We start from the raw sequence: 18897 nt of genomic DNA on the forward strand, positions 1-18897 counted from the left end.
ACAAAGCAGCTGCAGAACCAGAGGTGTTTGGGGTGGGTGTGACCAGAGGGGACCTCACAGACACATCCTTGGTGGCTTTGAGAGCAGCATGGTGGCACATGGGGGTCACACAGCTCCAGAGGGTCCTTGAAGGGAGAGCTGAGGAGATCAGGCAGCTCTGGAATAACCAAAACTGGGACCTGGAGCTCAGTGTGGGGTCAGGAACAGCCAGCACTGCCTCGGCTCCCTGCAGTGCAGCACCTCTTGAATTTGCTCCTTTGGAGCTCAGATGGAGCAAGAATGGAGTAGAAATGGAGTAAAAATGGATCAGCGTTTGCCCAGCAGCACTGGGAGCGTGAGAGAGGCACTTTGGAGTGGCTGTGGCACTTTGGATGTGACACTCTGGTGTGGCTGTGGCACTCTGGTGTGGCTGTGGCACTTTGGGTGTGACACTCTGGTGTGGCTGTGGCACTCTGGAGTGGATGTGGCACTTTGGTGTGGCTGTGGCACTTTGGAGTGGATGTGACACTCTGGTGTGGCTGTGGCACTCTGGTGTGGCTGTGGCACTCTGGAGTGGCTGTGGCACTTGGGTGTGGCTGTGGCACTTTGGTGTGGCACTGTGGTGTGGATGTGGCACTCTGCTGTGGCTGTCCCACCTGGGGACACGGGGCAATGGTGGCCTTGGCAGTGTTGGGGGAACAGTTGAACTCAGGGGCTTAGAGATCTTTTTCACACTCAATGATTTTGTGATTCTGTGACTCCACAGCTCCATCACAGAATCATGGAATATCCTGAGCTGGAAGAGACCCCCAGGTGCATGAGTCCAAACCCTGCCCCTGCCCAGACCCCCAACAATCCCACCCTGGGCATCCCTGGCAGCGCTGCCCAAATGTTCCGGGAAGGGAAGGGAAGGGAAGGGAAGGGAAGGGAAGGGAAGGGAAGGGAAGGGAAGGGAAGGAGCTGCAGCCCCCCTGGATCCCAGCCCTCCCCACGCTGCAGGAGCTGTCTGTTCCCACAGCTCCCCTCGGGACACGACGTGTGAAATCCTGCTGGCTCCATCAGCTGAGGATAACTCATGCTCTTCCTCATTTGCACAAATGACACCATCGCAGACACTTCCAGGGGAGCCTTCCCTGCTCCCTGCATCTCCTCCAGCACGAGCCTGTCAGCAGCTCCATTCTCATTCCGTTCCCGCTCCCTGGTGAGCCACACAGCTTTGGAGGGCCCTGGCACGGACCCTGGGGGTGGCTGCAGCTGTGTCAGGGGGTTTGGGATGGAGATCAGGGAAAGCTGTGGGCAATGCCCTCAGGCACAGGATGGGATTGTTGGGGTGTCCCGGGCAGGGTCAGCAGCTGGATCCCTGTGGCTCTGACTCAGGCCGTTCCACAATTCTGTGATTCTACAACACTCCCTGTGCTCTGGAAAGCAAAAAGGGACGAGTGCAGACCCTGGGCAGAGGTTTGCTCTCTGTGTTTGAGCCTCGGGGGCAGAGCTGAGGTGATTTATGGGGGAGCTGGTGGCCTTGGCACGGCCCTGCTGGTGCTGTGTCATCCATGGACAACTTATTAACTGGAGCTGTCTCTGCTGCCAGGACATGGGGCTGGAGGGGGATTTACTGCTGGGCAGTGACACCCCCCTGTTCATCCCTGCAGGCTCCACCACCACCATGGCAGAGCCTCGTGGGTCACCCAAAATGAGTGGGGAATTTGGTGCTGGCTCCAGCGGGGAGCAGGGACAGACACAGGACATTTCTGTTCTTCCTCAGCACCAAAACCAGCCCAGAACAGAACCAGAACCACAGCACCTTCACCTTGGAAAAGGGCAGGAACACACACAGGGCACCTCTCTTCTTCCTCAGCACCAAAACCAGCCCAGAACAGAACCACAGCACCTTCACCTTGCCCAAGGGCCTCCACAGAGTCCAAGCTGTGACTGCTCCCCTGTTTGTCACCAGCCCAGAGCACTGAGTTCAGTCTGTCCCTGGGCACATCCAGGGATGGGACTGCACCCTGGAGACCCCCTCTCAGAGCCTGCCAACCCTGGAGAGCCCTCTCAGAGCCTGCCAGCCCTTTCCTTCCATGCAGAAATCCCCCCTGGAAGCAGGATTTAGTGCTGGAGCGCTCCATGGTCCCAGCCCTGCTGCTGACAAGGGCCAGGGGACACTTGCTTGGGAGAGGCAGGAGCTGCCCCAGCCCCAGAGGGGTGTTCAGCTCCCCTGGCATGGGGAACAGGCTCAGAGGGAGTAATTATCTGTTTTCCATGTCATTGTTTAACCACAAGGGATGAAATTGGCCTCCTGTATGGTTATTGAGATGTGGTTGCATCATCTGATGGGGAGGCACTGCAGAGGGTCTCACCTGCTGCCCAGGTACTGCAGGAATCTGGGGACCTCACCCCAAAAACCTGCTCTGCCTTGTGACTGTGTCATTAGATCATCACCCAGCACGGCCCAGGGAGTGGTGCTGGGTGTAAAAGTGATTTTTCACTGAGAACGTGGACATGCAACCTCACATTACAGAAAACAACAGAACAGAAATAACAGTTAATAGAAAAACAGTTTTGACAGAAGACAAATCTAGGGCCAAATCTCCAAGCTGTGGCTCAGCCCTTACCTGAGTGCAGCTCCTTCACCAGCGAGGACATGGTGTTGGTGATGGAGTCAGCTGCCACCAGCAGGTCATTGCGCAGGTTCCTCCTCGTACCTGGCAGGGACACACAGAGGGTCAGCAGGGGCTGCACTGCCACTGGCACTGCCCCCAGGGTCCCCTGTCCCCAATTCAGTCTCACTGTCACCACCTGGCCCCAAAGCAGGGGAGATGGAACTGGAACAGCCCTGTGTGCCCCATGCCCTGGTGACCCTGTGACAATGGCACACACAGCATCAGCAGGGGCTGCACTGGCACTGCCCCCAGGGTCCCCTGTCCCCACCTGGGGGCCCCCCAGAGCTGGGGAGATGGGTCTGGAACAGCCCCGTGTGCCCCATGCCCTAATCACACAGTGACAGGGACACACACAGCATCAGCAGGGGCTGCACTGCCACTGCCCCCAGTGTCCCCTGTCCCCACCTTGGGCTGATTCCCAAAGCAGGGGAGATGATGGAAATTCACCCTGGAATAGCCCCTGCCTCATGCCCTGGTCACCCTTGGCAGTGACAGTGACAGTGACAGTGGCAGGGACAGGGACAGTGACAGGGACAGGGGCACACAGCATCAGCAGGAGCTGCACTGCCACTGCCCAGGGGTCTCTGTCCCCACCTCAGCCTCACTGTCCCCACCTGGGCTGGCTCCCCAAGCAGTGGACATGGAGATGGAGATTCACCCTGGAACTGCCTCTGCCCCATGCCCTGATCACCCTGAGACAGTGACAGTGACACAGTGACAGTGACAGTGGCAGTGGCAGTGACACAGATGGCATCAGCAGGGGCTGCACTGCCACTGCCCAGGGGCCTCTGTCCCCACCTCAGCCTCACTGTCCCCACCTGGGCTGGCTCCCAAAGCAGGGGAGATGCAGGACATTTACCCTGGACCAGTCCCTTGTGCCCCATGCCCTCATAACCTGTGACACTGACAATGACAGTGGCAGTGACAGTGACAGTGGCACACACAGCATGAACAGGGGCTGCACTGCCACCGCCCCCAGTGTCCCCTGTCCCCACCTGAGCTGGCTCCCAAAGCAGGGCAGTACAGGAATGTGTTTTTTGTTGATGGAGTGACAAAACTATCTTTTGTCTTTTTAAAAAGGAAATAAGTTTAGGAGTTTTTATTTTTGATTAGGTGTAAAAGGTGTTTTATAGGGCTTGGGGGACTTAATTTTAAACTTAAGGATAGTTAATTGGACAGGAGCTGAAAAGTCCTGTCTGAGCAATTTACTAGAAGAAGAGAACAAAGAAACTAACAGCTTTTATGAGGTGTTTTACCAGGGGCACGAGGGGTTTTTGCACTTAGATTAGTTTTTCTCTGTCAAGAGCTTATTATTTTGCATTTTATTAAAACTTTTTTGTTTCTAACAGTGCCACAAAAACTATCCTGCTGATTTCATGCCTTCTAAGGTAGCTGAGCTATCTTGGATGTGAAATAAATCTTCAAAAGCTTATGAGACCTGGCTCGAAGAGACTCCTATTTCAGGGGAGATGGATTCACTCTGGAACAGCCCTGTGTGCCCCATGCCCTGGGACAGTGGCAGTGACAGCCCCCGGCTGCTCCTCCCACCCTCAGGGCTGTGAGCTCCGAGTGGGATCAAACGTTGGAATTCTCCCCCTTCCTGGAGGAAGGAATCCTCTTCCTCAGAGGGCTCTGTGCTGGCCCTGGTGACCCTGAGCTGCCTGGACACGCCCTGGTCACCCTGCTGGACAGCAGCAGGGACCTGGTCACCCTGTGACAGTGACAGTGCCCTGGTCACCCTGGACAGCAGCAGGGACCTGGTCACCCTGTGACAGTGACAGTGTCCTGGTCACCCTGCTGGACAGCAGCAGGGACCTGGTCACCCTGTGACAGTGACAGTGACCTGGTCACCCTGGGCAGCAGCAGCAGTGCCCTGGTCACCCTGGGCAGCAGCAGTGTCCTGGTCACCCTGTGAGAGTGACAGTGCCCTGGTCACCCTGCTGGACAGCAGCAGGGACCTGGTCACCCTGTGACAGTGACAGTGACCTGGTCACCCTGCTGGACAGCAGTGCCCTGGTCACCCTGTGACAGTGACAGTGCCCTGGTCACCCTGGGGGACAGCAGTGCCCTGGTCACCCTGGACAGCAGCAGTGCCCTGGTCACCCTGTGACAGTGACAGTGCCCTGGTCACCCTGGGGGACAGCAGTGCCCTGGTCACCCTGTGATAGTGACAGTGCCCTGGTCACCCTGGACAGCAGCAGTGCCCTGGTCACCCTGTGACAGTGACAGTGACCTGGTCACCCTGCTGGACAGCAGTGCCCTGGTCACCCTGTGATAGTGACAGTGCCCTGGTCACCCTGGACAGCAGCAGTGCCCTGGTCACCCTGCTGGACCAGTGACCACCAGTGGCCCCAGCTGGGCCAGAAGAGCCAGGAGAGCACAGGCACACAGCTGTGTTATCATTTAGAATAAAAAGAGATTTAAGAAAGTAATACAAAACTTTTTGCATTATTGCATTGTTATTTTTGTATAAAAATAGTCTATTAAAATACTAAAAAATTATGTTTTTGTGAAATACACGTTAAAGATAAAAAAACTTAAAAGCACTCTTTTTTCTTTTTAATTAACAACAAACCCACTAATTTTGTGTAGTGGTTTTGGTTTGTTAATTTTAGGTTTTTTGAGATTTTTTAATGAGTATAGTGGGTTTTACTGTTGGTTAATTATTAATGTATTTATTTTTTTTGTTGTGAGACAGGATTAGGAGAAAGGTAAAGGAGGTTTAGGATTTTAAAAGGTATAAAGGAAATTTTAAACTTTATTTCTTTTTATAATTGATAAAAAATTATTTTAATGCATTTATTTTTTTGTTGTGAGATAGGATTAGGAGAAAGGCAAAGTAGTTTTAAGATTTTAAAAGGGCCTAAAGAAAATTTTAAACTTAATTTCTTTATATTATCAATAAAAATGATATTAAAAAATCCTAAAAAATATTTTATTTTTCTACTACAACCTGGCACAAGGATCACCCCTCAGGGCTGTGGGGTCTCCTGAAGGCCACAACCCCCTTGGATCTGGGATGTGCCCATCCCTGGCAGGGCTCAGGGCCAGGCTGGAGCTACCTGGGGTGGTGTCCCTGCTGTGGAGCAGCTGGACAATGCCACCAAGCCCACCCAGACATCTCCTGCCTGGGACACTCAATTATTTTATTACGTGAAAAAAATGCACATTTTCCACTGCTTCCTGTGCTCTCCGCTGGCTCAGCCCTGCCTGATTTTGTGTGATTAGTATGAAACAGCACTAATTGTGCAGATTGCCTTTCTGCAGGAGCATTCCAGGAAGATGATGGCAGAGGATTTTCTCCTGCAAGAGAATCAGCCCCACCGTGGTTATCACGAGAGGAGCCTTGCTGTGGGCAGTGGTGGATCTGAGCATTCCCCAGGGACTGTCTTCTTCTCTTCCAAGGTGGCCAACAGCAGGATTGATTTTCTAATGAGATGGTGGCCTCTGCATCTGAGCACTTCACCCAGAAACCACCAGGTTTTATTCTAAACCCACACTTGGTCACCATCCCAGTGCAACCTTGGTGATCCTCTGCTGGGTGGAACATCAGGAGATCATCTAAGGAGGGAACTTTTCCAACCTCAAGCTGTAAGACCAAGATCTCTGGGGTTCAGTTCTTCAAAGCCTTCCTGCTCCAGAGTTCCCCCCAGTAATGGGGCAGCTCGTGGGAGGAAAAAGGAGCCCTTGGTGTCCCTGCCCTGTGTGCCCTCAGCACAGTGAGAGGTGCAACCATCACATTTTTAATGTCTGGTGCATGTGCAAAAGGCAGCAGGAGTAATTGAAATGCTTTTGTTGAAGTAGAATCAGGGTGCTGAGGGGTGTCTTGGGTTTGTTTTGGTCCCCACCAATACCTGGTCCCTCACAATGCATACCTGGGATGCTGTCAGGTGTTAAAAACATTGGAAAGCCACAAGATAAAAACCTGGGAGAGCCAAAAGATAAAAACCTGGGAAAGCCACAAGTTAACCTGGAAAAACCACTAGTTAAAAACCTGGGAAAGCCAAAAGATAAAAACCTGGGAAAGCCACAAGTTAAAAACCTGGAAAAGCCACAAGTTAAAAATCTGGGAAAGCCACAAGTTAAAAACCTGGAAAAGCCACAAGTTAAAAATCTGGGAAAACCACAAGTTAACCTGGAAAAGCAACAAGATAAAAACCTGGGAAAGCCACAAGATAAAAACCTGGAAAACCACTAATTAAAAACTTGGGAAAGCCACAAGTTAAAAACCTGGGAAAACCACAAGATAAAAACCTGGAAAAGTTACTAATTAAAAACCTGGTAAAGCCACTAGATAAAAACCTGGAAACGCCACAAGATAAAAACCTGGGAGAGCCACAAGTTAAAAACCTGGGAAAGGCACAAGTTAAAAATCTGGAAAGCCACTAGTTAACCTGGTAAAGCCACAAGTTCAAAACCTGGGAAAGCCACAAGTTCAAAACCTGGAAAAGCCACAACTTAAAAACCTGGGAAAGCCAAAAGATAAAAACCTGGGAAAGACACAAGATAAAAACCTGGGAAAACCACAAGTTCAAAACCACAGCAGGTCCTGAGGAAGGGGCAGTCCTTAGGGAGAGGCAGCAAGGAGCCCCCGATGGATCCATCAGCTCAAGGAGGAGGTGAAGTACACACTGGGGTGACTCTGCTAGAAGGGATTGCCCTGCCATGGCTTCTGCACCTTTCCAGGAAAGGGCTGATGGACACAGAACCAACAGGGATGCCAGGGAAAGCTGGAAAATGAGCGAAGATCCAGCACCTGCCTGTCCTGCCACAATCAGGCACTCCAAGCAGCTCAAAGACCATTCCCTCTCTTGTGCTGCTGAAACACGGGGCAGGGAGAGCATGAAATGGATCCGGGGTCCTCCTGGGGCTCAGGGAGCTCTGTCCCCATCCTGGGTTGGGAAAGGGATCCTGAACAGGGGAAGGAGAGGGAGCTGCTGTGCCCATCCTGGGCTGGGAAAGGGATCCTGTACACCTGCAGTGAGCACTGATAAATACACACTGTACCTGTCACACCTCCTGTGAGCACTGATAAATACACATTGTACCTGTCACACCTGCAGTGAGCACTGATAAATACACACTGTACCTGTTATACACCTGCAGTGAGCACTGATAAATACACACTGTACCTGTTATACACCTCCTGTGAGCACTGATAAATACACACTGTACCTGTCACACCTGCAGTGAGCACTGATAAATACACACTGTACCTGTTATACACCTCCTGTGAGCACTGATAAATACACACTGTACCTGTTATACACCTCCTGTGAGCACTGATAAATACACACTGTACCTGTCACACCTCCTGTGAGCACTGGTAAATACACACTGTACCTGTCACACCTCCTGTGGGCACTGATAAATACACACTGTACCTGTTATACACCTCCTGTGAGCACTGATAAATACACATTGTACCTGTTATACACCTGCAGTGAGCACTGATAAATACACACTGTACCTGTCACACCTGCAGAGAGCACTGATAAATACACACTGTACCTGTTATACACCTGCAGTGAGCACTGATAAATACACACTGTACCTGTCACACCTGCAGTGAGCACTGATAAATACACACTGTACCTGTCACACCTCCTGTGAGCACTGATAAATACACATTGTACCTGTCACACCTGCAGTGAGCACTGATAAATACACACTGTACCTGTCACACCTCCTGTGAGCACTGATAAATACACACTGTACCTGTTATACACCTGCAGTGAGCACTGATAAATACACACTGTACCTGTCACACCTCCTGTGAGCACTGGTAAATACACACTGTACCTGTTATACACCTCCTGTGAGCACTGATAAATACACACTGTACCTGTTATACACCTGCAGTGAGCACTGATAAATACACACTGTACCTGTCACACCTCCTGTGAGCACTGGTAAATACACACTGTACCTGTTATACACCTCCTGTGAGCACTGATAAATACACACTGTACCTGTCACACCTGCAGTGAGCACTGATAAATACACACTGTACCTGTCACACCTCCTGTGAGCACTGATAAATACACACTGTACCTGTCACACCTGCAGTGAGCAAGTGAGCACTGATAAATACACACTGTACCTGTCACACCTGCAGTGAGCACTGATAAATACACACTGTACCTGTTATACACCTGCAGTGAGCACTGATAAATACACACTGTACCTGTTATACACCTCCTGTGAGCACTGATAAATACACACTGTACCTGTTATACACCTGCAGTGAGCACTGATAAATACACACTGTACCTGTCACACCTCCTGTGAGCACTGATAAATACACACTGTACCTGTTATACACCTCCTGTGAGCACTGATAAATACACACTGTACCTGTTATACACCTGCAGTGAGCACTGATAAATACACACTGTACCTGTCACACCTGCAGTGAGCACTGATAAATACACACTGTACCTGTTATACACCTCCTGTGAGCACTGATAAATACACACTGTACCTGTTATACACCTGCAGTGAGCACTGATAAATACACACTGTACCTGTCACACCTGCAGTGAGCACTGATAAATACACACTGTACCTGTTATACACCTGCAGTGAGCACTGATAAATACACACTGTACCTGTCACACCTCCTGTGAGCACTGATAAATACACACTGTACCTGTTATACACCTCCTGTGAGCACTGGTAAATACACACTGTACCTGTTATACACCTGCAGTGAGCACTGATAAATACACACTGTACCTGTCACACCTCCTGTGAGCACTGATAAATACACACTGTACCTGTTATACACCTCCTGTGAGCACTGATAAATACACACTGTACCTGTCACACCTCCTGTGAGCACTGGTAAATACACACTGTACCTGTTATACACCTCCTGTGAGCACTGATAAATACACACTGTACCTGTTATACACCTGCAGTGAGCACTGATAAATACACACTGTACCTGTCACACCTGCAGTGAGCACTGATAAATACACACTGTACCTGTTATACACCTCCTGTGAGCACTGATAAATACACACTGTACCTGTTATACACCTGCAGTGAGCACTGATAAATACACACTGTACCTGTCACACCTGCAGTGAGCACTGATAAATACACACTGTACCTGTTATACACCTCCTGTGAGCACTGATAAATACACACTGTACCTGTCACACCTGCAGTGAGCACTGATAAATACACACTGTACCTGTCACACACCTGCAGTGAGCACTGATAAATACACACTGTACCTGTCACACCTCCTGTGAGCACTGATAAATACACACTGTACCTGTTATACACCTCCTGTGAGCACTGATAAATACACACTGTACCTGTTATACACCTGCAGTGAGCACTGATAAATACACACTGTACCTGTCACACCTGCAGTGAGCACTGATAAATACACACTGTACCTGTCACACCTCCTGTGAGCACTGATAAATACACACTGTACCTGTCACACCTGCAGTGAGCACTGATAAATACACACTGTACCTGTCACACCTCCTGTGAGCACTGATAAATACACACTGTACCTGTTATACACCTGCAGTGAGCACTGATAAATACACACTGTACCTGTCACACCTCCTGTGAGCACTGATAAATACACATTGTACCTGTTATACACCTGCAGTGAGCACTGATAAATACACACTGTACCTGTCACACCTGCAGTGAGCACTGATAAATACACACTGTACCTGTCACACCTCCTGTGAGCACTGATAAATACACATTGTACCTGTCACACCTGCAGTGAGCACTGATAAATACACACTGTACCTGTCACACCTGCAGTGAGCACTGATAAATACACACTGTACCTGTTATACACCTCCTGTGAGCACTGATAAATACACACTGTACCTGTCACACCTGCAGTGAGCACTGATAAATACACACTGTACCTGTTATACACCTCCTGTGAGCACTGATAAATACACACTGTACCTGTTATACACCTGCAGTGAGCACTGATAAATACACACTGTACCTGTCACACCTGCAGTGAGCACTGATAAATACACACTGTACCTGTTATACACCTGCAGTGAGCACTGATAAATACACACTGTACCTGTCACACCTCCTGTGAGCACTGATAAATACACACTGTACCTGTTATACACCTGCAGTGAGCACTGATAAATACACACTGTACCTGTCACACCTCCTGTGAGCACTGGTAAATACACACTGTACCTGTTATACACCTCCTGTGAGCACTGATAAATACACACTGTACCTGTTATACACCTCCTGTGAGCACTGATAAATACACATTGTACCTGTCACACCTCCTGTGAGCACTGATAAATACACACTGTACCTGTCACACCTCCTGTGAGCACTGATAAATACACACTGTACCTGTTATACACCTGCAGTGAGCACTGATAAATACACACTGTACCTGTCACACCTCCTGTGAGCACTGGTAAATACACACTGTACCTGTTATACACCTCCTGTGAGCACTGATAAATACACACTGTACCTGTCACACCTGCAGTGAGCACTGATAAATACACACTGTACCTGTCACACCTCCTGTGAGCACTGATAAATACACACTGTACCTGTCACACCTGCAGTGAGCAAGTGAGCACTGATAAATACACACTGTACCTGTTATACACCTGCAGTGAGCACTGATAAATACACACTGTACCTGTCACACCTGCAGTGAGCACTGATAAATACACACTGTACCTGTTATACACCTGCAGTGAGCACTGATAAATACACACTGTACCTGTTATACACCTCCTGTGAGCACTGATAAATACACACTGTACCTGTTATACACCTGCAGTGAGCACTGATAAATACACACTGTACCTGTCACACCTGCAGTGAGCACTGATAAATACACACTGTACCTGTTATACACCTCCTGTGAGCACTGATAAATACACACTGTACCTGTCACACCTCCTGTGAGCACTGATAAATACACACTGTACCTGTTATACACCTCCTGTGAGCACTGGTAAATACACACTGTACCTGTCACACCTGCAGTGAGCACTGATAAATACACACTGTACCTGTCACACCTCCTGTGAGCACTGGTAAATACACACTGTACCTGTTATACACCTGCAGTGAGCACTGATAAATACACACTGTACCTGTTATACACCTGCAGTGAGCACTGATAAATACACACTGTACCTGTCACACCTGCAGTGAGCACTGATAAATACACACTGTACCTGTTATACACCTCCTGTGAGCACTGATAAATACACACTGTACCTGTTATACACCTGCAGTGAGCACTGATAAATACACACTGTACCTGTCACACCTGCAGTGAGCACTGATAAATACACACTGTACCTGTTATACACCTGCAGTGAGCACTGATAAATACACACTGTACCTGTTATACACCTCCTGTGAGCACTGATAAATACACACTGTACCTGTCACACCTCCTGTGAGCACTGGTAAATACACACTGTACCTGTTATACACCTCCTGTGAGCTCTGGTAAATACACACTGTACCTGTCACACCTGCAGTGAGCACTGATAAATACACACTGTACCTGTCACACCTCCTGTGAGCACTGGTAAATACACACTGTACCTGTTATACACCTCCTGTGAGCACTGATAAATACACACTGTACCTGTTATACACCTGCAGTGAGCACTGATAAATACACACTGTACCTGTCACACACCTGCAGTGAGCACTGATAAATACACACTGTACCTGTCACACCTCCTGTGAGCACTGATAAATACACACTGTACCTGTCACACACCTGCAGTGAGCACTGATAAATACACACTGTACCTGTTATACACCTCCTGTGAGCACTGATAAATACACACTGTACCTGTCACACCTGCAGTGAGCACTGATAAATACACACTGTACCTGTCACACCTCCTGTGAGCACTGATAAATACACACTGTACCTGTCACACCTGCAGTGAGCACTGATAAATACACACTGTACCTGTCACACCTCCTGTGAGCACTGATAAATACACACTGTACCTGTTATACACCTGCAGTGAGCACTGATAAATACACACTGTACCTGTTACACCTCCTGTGAGCACTGATAAATACACACTGTACCTGTTACACCTGTGAACACTGATAAATACACACTGTACCTGTCACACCTCCTGTGAGCACTGATAAATACACACTGAAACACTTTACACCTCCAATGAGAACTGATAAACACACACTAATATTAAAGTTGGAAAAGACCTCCAAGACTATCACGTTCAACCCTTGTGGATTGCTGTCCATCCCTTGGCTCTGCCCACACCTGTACCATAGGGACAGGAGGATTTTCTGTCCTTTCTCCACTGGCAGAGAGGAGAACATCAAGGAGGTGCAGCTTCCAAGAGGGGATGAAAGAAGAACCTCCACATCTGCCAGCGAAGGGAACACCAGGCCCTGCTGCTGTGCTGCTCCCAGCTCCACACTCCTGGAGCACTAAAGATGAAAAGCTCTGGATGGGCCAACAAGAGAAAAGAGCCTTGAAAGCCCTTGTGTTTCTTCTGGCAGTCCAGCCACCTGGTTTGTGAACACGGCAGGTTTGTAAGGTTTCATTCTTAAATGATTTGTGGGCGTAACTTCCCTTCTTGGAAGATCATCTTTAGAAAAACAAATTAACTTCATTAAGTTCAAAAGATTCAAAGTGTGCCCCCAATTTGGGCACAGAAAAGGGGTTAGTGATGATTGCCTTGACATGATGAGCTCCGTGTGTGTTGTACATGGGATCAGGAGATGGTTGGGATGGGAGGGACCTTAAAGATCACGTGGTTCCAAAACTTTCAGGGAACATGGAAGGACCTTCAGGATCACCTGGTTCCAAAACCTCCAGGGACACCTCCCACTGTCCCAGGGTGTCCCAATGTCCAGCCTGGCCTTGGGCACTGCCAGGGATCCAGGGGCAGCCACAGCTGTGCCAGGGCCTGCCCACCCTGCCAGGGAACAATTCCCCATTGCCAAGATCCCATCCAGCCCTGCCCTCTGGCACTGGGAGCCATTCCCTGGCTCCTGTCCCTCCATCCTTGTCCCCAGTCCCTCTGCAGCTCTCCTGGAGCCCCTTCAGGCCCTGGCAGTGGCTCCAGGATGTCCCCAGAGCTCAGTTTGTCCCTTGAACCCCCCAGATCTGCACCCCACAGGATTTGTGTGCTGAGAATCAGGAGCCCAGCCCGGAGCCATGGCAGGCAGCAGCACCTTGGGATGACAGGATGCCAACTGGGTTGGGTGGGAAGGGAGCTCAGAGCCCCCCCAGTGCCAGCCCTGCCATGGCAGGGACACCTGGGACTGTGCCAGGGTGTGCCAGTGTGCAGCCTGGCCCTGGGCACTGCCAGGGATGCAGGGGCAGCCACAGCTGCTCTGGGCACCCTCCCAGGGCACAATCCCTCCCCATGCCCGCTCCTTGCCACGGTGGCTCGTCCCCATGGTTGTCACCTTGTGTGAAGGCCTCGTGCACGTCGCCCCCGAGTCCCGGCAGCGCGTCCTGGGCTCCGTGTGTGGGTGTGGAGCCGGCTGAGGCCGAGCGTGGGAGCACGGGCCCGGCGGGCGGGCGGCCATGGGTGGGCGAGGGCTGGGCCGAGCCCGCGGCCTGCGCCTGCGGAGACACAGAGAGAGCCCTTGGCACGTGGGCACGGCTGGCACCGGCCCTGCGGTAACAAACACTCACAGACAGGCACGGGGCAAGGGGCAGGGAGAGCCTGGGCACTAAATACACACCAGGAAACGGGCAGGGAGAGCCTGGGCCCTAAACAGGGAGAACCTGGGCCCCAGACACGCACAGGGCAAGGTGCAGGGACAGCCTGGGCCCTAAATACACAGATGGGCACCGGGAAACGGGCAGGGAGAGCCCGGGCCCCAAAAATACACAGGGACAAGGCAGGGAGAGCCTGGGCCCCAAACACACACAGGGAAATGGGCAGGGAGAGCATGGGCCCCAAAAATACACAGGGAAACGGGCAGGGACAGCCTGGGCCCCAAACAGGGAGAGCCCAGGCCTCAAACACACACAGGGCATGGGGCAGGGACAGCCTGGGCCCCAAAAATACACAGGGAAACGGGCAGGGACAGCCTGGGCCCCAAACACACACAGGGAAACGGGCAGGGACAGCCTGGGCCCCAAACAGGGAGAGCCCAGGCCTCAAACACACACAGGGCATGGGGCAGGGACAGCCTGGGCCCCAAACACACACAGGGAAACGGGCAGGGACAGCCTGGGCCCCAAACAGGGAGAGCCTGGGCCCCAAACACACACAGGGCATGGGGCAGGGACAGCCTGGGCCCCAAACACACACAGGGAAACGGGCAGGGACAGCCTGGGCCCCAAACACACACAGGGCATGGGGCAGGGACAGCCTGGGCCCCAAACAGGGAGAGCCTGGGCCCCAAACACACACAGGGCATGGGGCAGGGACAGCCTGGGCCCCAAACACACACAGGGCATGGGGCAGGGACAGCCTGGGCCCCAAACAGGGAGAGCCTGGGCCCCAAACACACACAGGGCATGGGGCAGGGACAGCCTGGGCACCAAACACACACAGGTGACAGGGACATGGGCAGGGACAGCCTGGGCCCCAGAGCGCTCCCATTGCCAGCAGGGATGGGGTGTGATGCACGGGCGGGGGCTGCTGTGGGAGGTGGTGGCACCACAGACGTAGAGCTTCATTTACTTATTTTTAAATCGTGATGTATTTTCATGTATTTTTATCTATTTTTATCTGTTTTGAGATGTTTTTTTATAAAATCACATGCTTTGTATGTTTTATGCAAGCATTTATATATTTATATAGTACATATGTAGATATTTATATATTTATTCAGATTTATTTATGTATTTATTTATATACTTATATTGTATGCTTATATATGTACATTTTACATATGGATATATTAATATATTATATATACTTAAATAATTTATATATGTAATAGAATAATATATTACATATATATTTATAGAAAAGTAATATGTATATATTAATATATAGTATTTATACACTACAAATGTATTACAAATATATTTGTAGTATAGAAATGCCACATATTTACTATATATAAATATATAGTATTTATATACTACAAATATATTTTTATATTTATATAAAATATATATTTTTAGACAGTATATATTTTATATAATTTTTATATTTCTAAAATATTTATATATTTTATATATTATGCATATCTATATGAAAATTCAGATTTTTAAATATATTTATATATGTATCATATAAAATGTATATAATACATACATATTTATACATTACATATGTAGGCATTTAATGTATTGCATATATAGATATTTTATGTATTTTTACAGTGGTATATTTTAGATCTAGTCATATAATTTGACTTGTTGCTGACAGAGTGAATTTTTAGATCTCATTTTACATTTTCTTCCAGTCTAGCCCACCCCATTCCTGCTGTGCCATCCCAACAGTCTCCAGAGCAGCTCTGCAGCAGAGGTGACAGTGCTGTCCCCAACAGGGCTGGTGGTGTCTCCTCAGTGTTGAGGGACAGCCCAGGGCTCTGCCAGGTGCTGCTCACAGCCTCGAGTCCCAAAAATCCCCAAAATCCCAAACAAACCCGGGCTCCTGGAGGGCTCGGGGAACTCTGCCATGCTCACTTGGCCAGGCTCCCCTGGCCACCGAGGGGCCTGTGGGGCCAGCCTGGGCTGGCACAGGGTGACAGGCAGGGCAAGGAAAGGGGGTCAGGGCAGGACTGACATCGCCCCTGTGACCCCAAAAAATGGAGCTGCGATTTGTACCGGTGAGTGCTGCCCACAGAGCCTGGCTGGGCTCTGTAAGAGAATCCCAGAATCCCCGAGTGGTTTGGGTGGGAAGGGGGCTTAAATCCCACCAGTGCCACCCCTGCCATGGCAGGGACACTGCCACCGTGCCAGGACGCCCCAGCCCCAATGTCCAGCCTGGCCTTGGGCACTGCCGGGGATCCAGGGCTGCACCAGGGATCCACAGCTGTGCCAGGGCCTCTCGGGGCACAATTCCATCCCAAAATCCCATCCAGCCCTGTCCCCTGTCCCAGCCCTCCAGGTGTGCCCACTCCTTTCACCAAGGCACACCGTGACCCCCAGACTGGCAGTGCCCACTCCTGTCACACCCCAACAAGAGGAAATGTATTTGTCACCAAGACACTCCCCCTACCCCGACATTCTTCGAGAAAGTGCCCGAAGCCCTGAAGGTTTCATGTCAATGGTTTGTCACCCTTGGCAGCAGCTGCCTGCCCTGATTTGCATTCCACGGCCAGCGGAGCAGCGGCGCTGGGAACGTCCCCCAGCCGCGGGTGACACGGGTGACACGGGTGACACGGTTCCTGGAAAACACCGGAGCTGTCACAGCAGCCCGTGAGGCCACGGCACATCCTGAGGGGGATGGGGACACGGGGACAGGGACAGGGCACGCTGCTCCCCCTCCCTGTGAGGCGTGACCGAGCCTCGCGGGGCTCAAAGCGGGATCTGAAAGTTGTGGGGTCAGTGGAGCCTTGAGCTTTGCCTTCCTAGAAACACGTGCTGGCACAGCTGGGGCTCCCCAGCTGGAACAGCCCTCGCTGCTGACCCCAGAGCGGTGACAAAACAGCTCCTGGCTGGTGGAGGGTGACAAACCCGCCCTTGGCACAGCACAGCAGCACTCAACTCCTGGGGCATCTTCCCAGGGACAGGCTGGGATTGTGGAGACATGGAGCCACTGAGGCTGGAAATCCTTCTCAGACCATGGAGTCCAACCGTCCCCAGCACTGCCCAGGCCACCACTGACCCCTGTCCCCAAGTGCCACAGCCACAGGGGTCTGAAATCCCTCCAGGGATGGGGAGTCTGCCCTGCCTGGGCAGCTGTGCCAGGGATGGACCTGGAATTGTCCCAGGGATGGACAATTCCAGGTGGGAATTGTTCCCAACATCCACCTGAGCCTGTCCTGGCACAGCCTGAGGCCATTTCCCCTTGTCCTGTCCCTGGGAAAGGAAAGGAAAGGAAAGGAAAGGAAAGGAAAGGAAAGGAAAGGAAAGGAAAGGAAAGGAAAGGAGCTGCTCTGCTGAGAGAGCAGGGGCACCTGGGGCAGGAGGGCTGTGCCAGCCTGGTGTGGGAGGACACGCAGCTGTGCCCCTGCAGGGCTGGGCACAGCCCAGAGCCACCACGGGACCTCTCTGGGTTCAGTGTCCCCATTCCCTGGCACAGCTGTGCTGGGCTCTGCTCCTCCATGGGTGGGAAACTCCAGGATGCCTTTGGGAAACAGAGCCGAGGTGGAGCTGAACAAGTTTAGGGTGGGGAACTCCAGGATGCCTTTTGGGAACAGAGCCGAGGTGGAGCTGAACAGGTTTGTGAACTCCTCTGGCTCTGCTTTGCAGCTGCAGCCCCAGAAAACCCCAGGAATTCCTGGCTGATTGCGCGTCCTTCCTGGAAACTGCACCGGGAGGACACACAAGATGGATTTCCATTTAGAAAAACCACGGAGGGAACCTCTGACCTGGCTCCTGAAATGTTTGGGAGTCAACTTCGATTTATTGTCCCTGGCTTATGGAGCCTTGTATACAAGAGCTGTGAGGTTTAACCTAAAACGCCATTTCCAGGGAAAAGGGGCTGGGCTGTGCCCTGAGCAGGGATCAGCTCCAGGGGAAAAGGGGCTGGGATGGAGGGAAGCAGCACCCACAGGAGCCTTCCCCAGCTCTCCAAGAGGACTTCACCATCACCTCCCTCAACCCAGCAGTTCAGCTGGAGGTCCCCCATCCTCTGGGGAGCTGCTGCCAAATTTTCCACAACCACTGTGACAGAGGAAAGCTTCAAAGGAGAATGGGGTGGAAAAAGCCTCCAAAAATTTGGGTTGGTGTTGGGAAGGATGAAAGTTTGACCAGAAAGTCTCACAGACGTGTGCTTGGCAGGAAGATTTTTGAATGTAAAACATGATGAAGGAATAGAGATGGAAGCAAGTTTTGATACAGAAGAAAAGAATTGCTCAGTCAGTCTCACTGGATAACCAAGGAGGCAAAGGGTGTGTGAGTTAGAAGGGGTTTTTATGGCTTAGAGCAAAGGATAAACCCACCCCAAACAAGAAGAAAGAGAGAAAGAGAGAAAGAGAAAGAGAGAGAGAAAGAGAGAAAGAGAGAGAGAAAGAAAGAGAGAAAGAGAGAAAGAGAGAAAGAGAGAAAGAAAGAAAGAAAGAAAGAAAGAAAGAAAGAAAGAAAGAAAGAAAGAAAAGAAAGAACAGGCAAACAAGTCAGCAGATGTGG

At 50.6% G+C, this 18897-nt stretch overlaps 1 protein-coding gene across 5 annotated transcripts in view; it reads right to left on the reverse strand.

Annotated features, from left to right (window-relative positions):
• DTNB (dystrobrevin beta) overlaps positions 1-18897 on the reverse strand; it is a 155666-nt gene that overhangs the window by 9941 nt on the left and 126828 nt on the right. For all 5 annotated transcript variants that reach the window (XM_054293485.1, XM_054293482.1, XM_054293483.1 and 2 more), the window contains 2 exons: positions 14100-14259; positions 2592-2681 (listed from right to left, as the gene is read on the reverse strand). In XM_054293485.1, the coding sequence (XP_054149460.1) occupies positions 2592-2681; positions 14100-14259 (250 nt within the window). The remainder of the gene's footprint in view (positions 1-2591; positions 2682-14099; positions 14260-18897) is intronic.

The sequence above is a fragment of the Melozone crissalis genome, unplaced genomic scaffold (genome assembly GCF_028551555.1).
Source record: "Melozone crissalis strain CALT ecotype California unplaced genomic scaffold, PUWL_Pcris_2 ptg000150l_1, whole genome shotgun sequence".
In the NCBI taxonomy this organism is placed as follows: domain Eukaryota; kingdom Metazoa; phylum Chordata; class Aves; order Passeriformes; family Passerellidae; genus Melozone; species Melozone crissalis.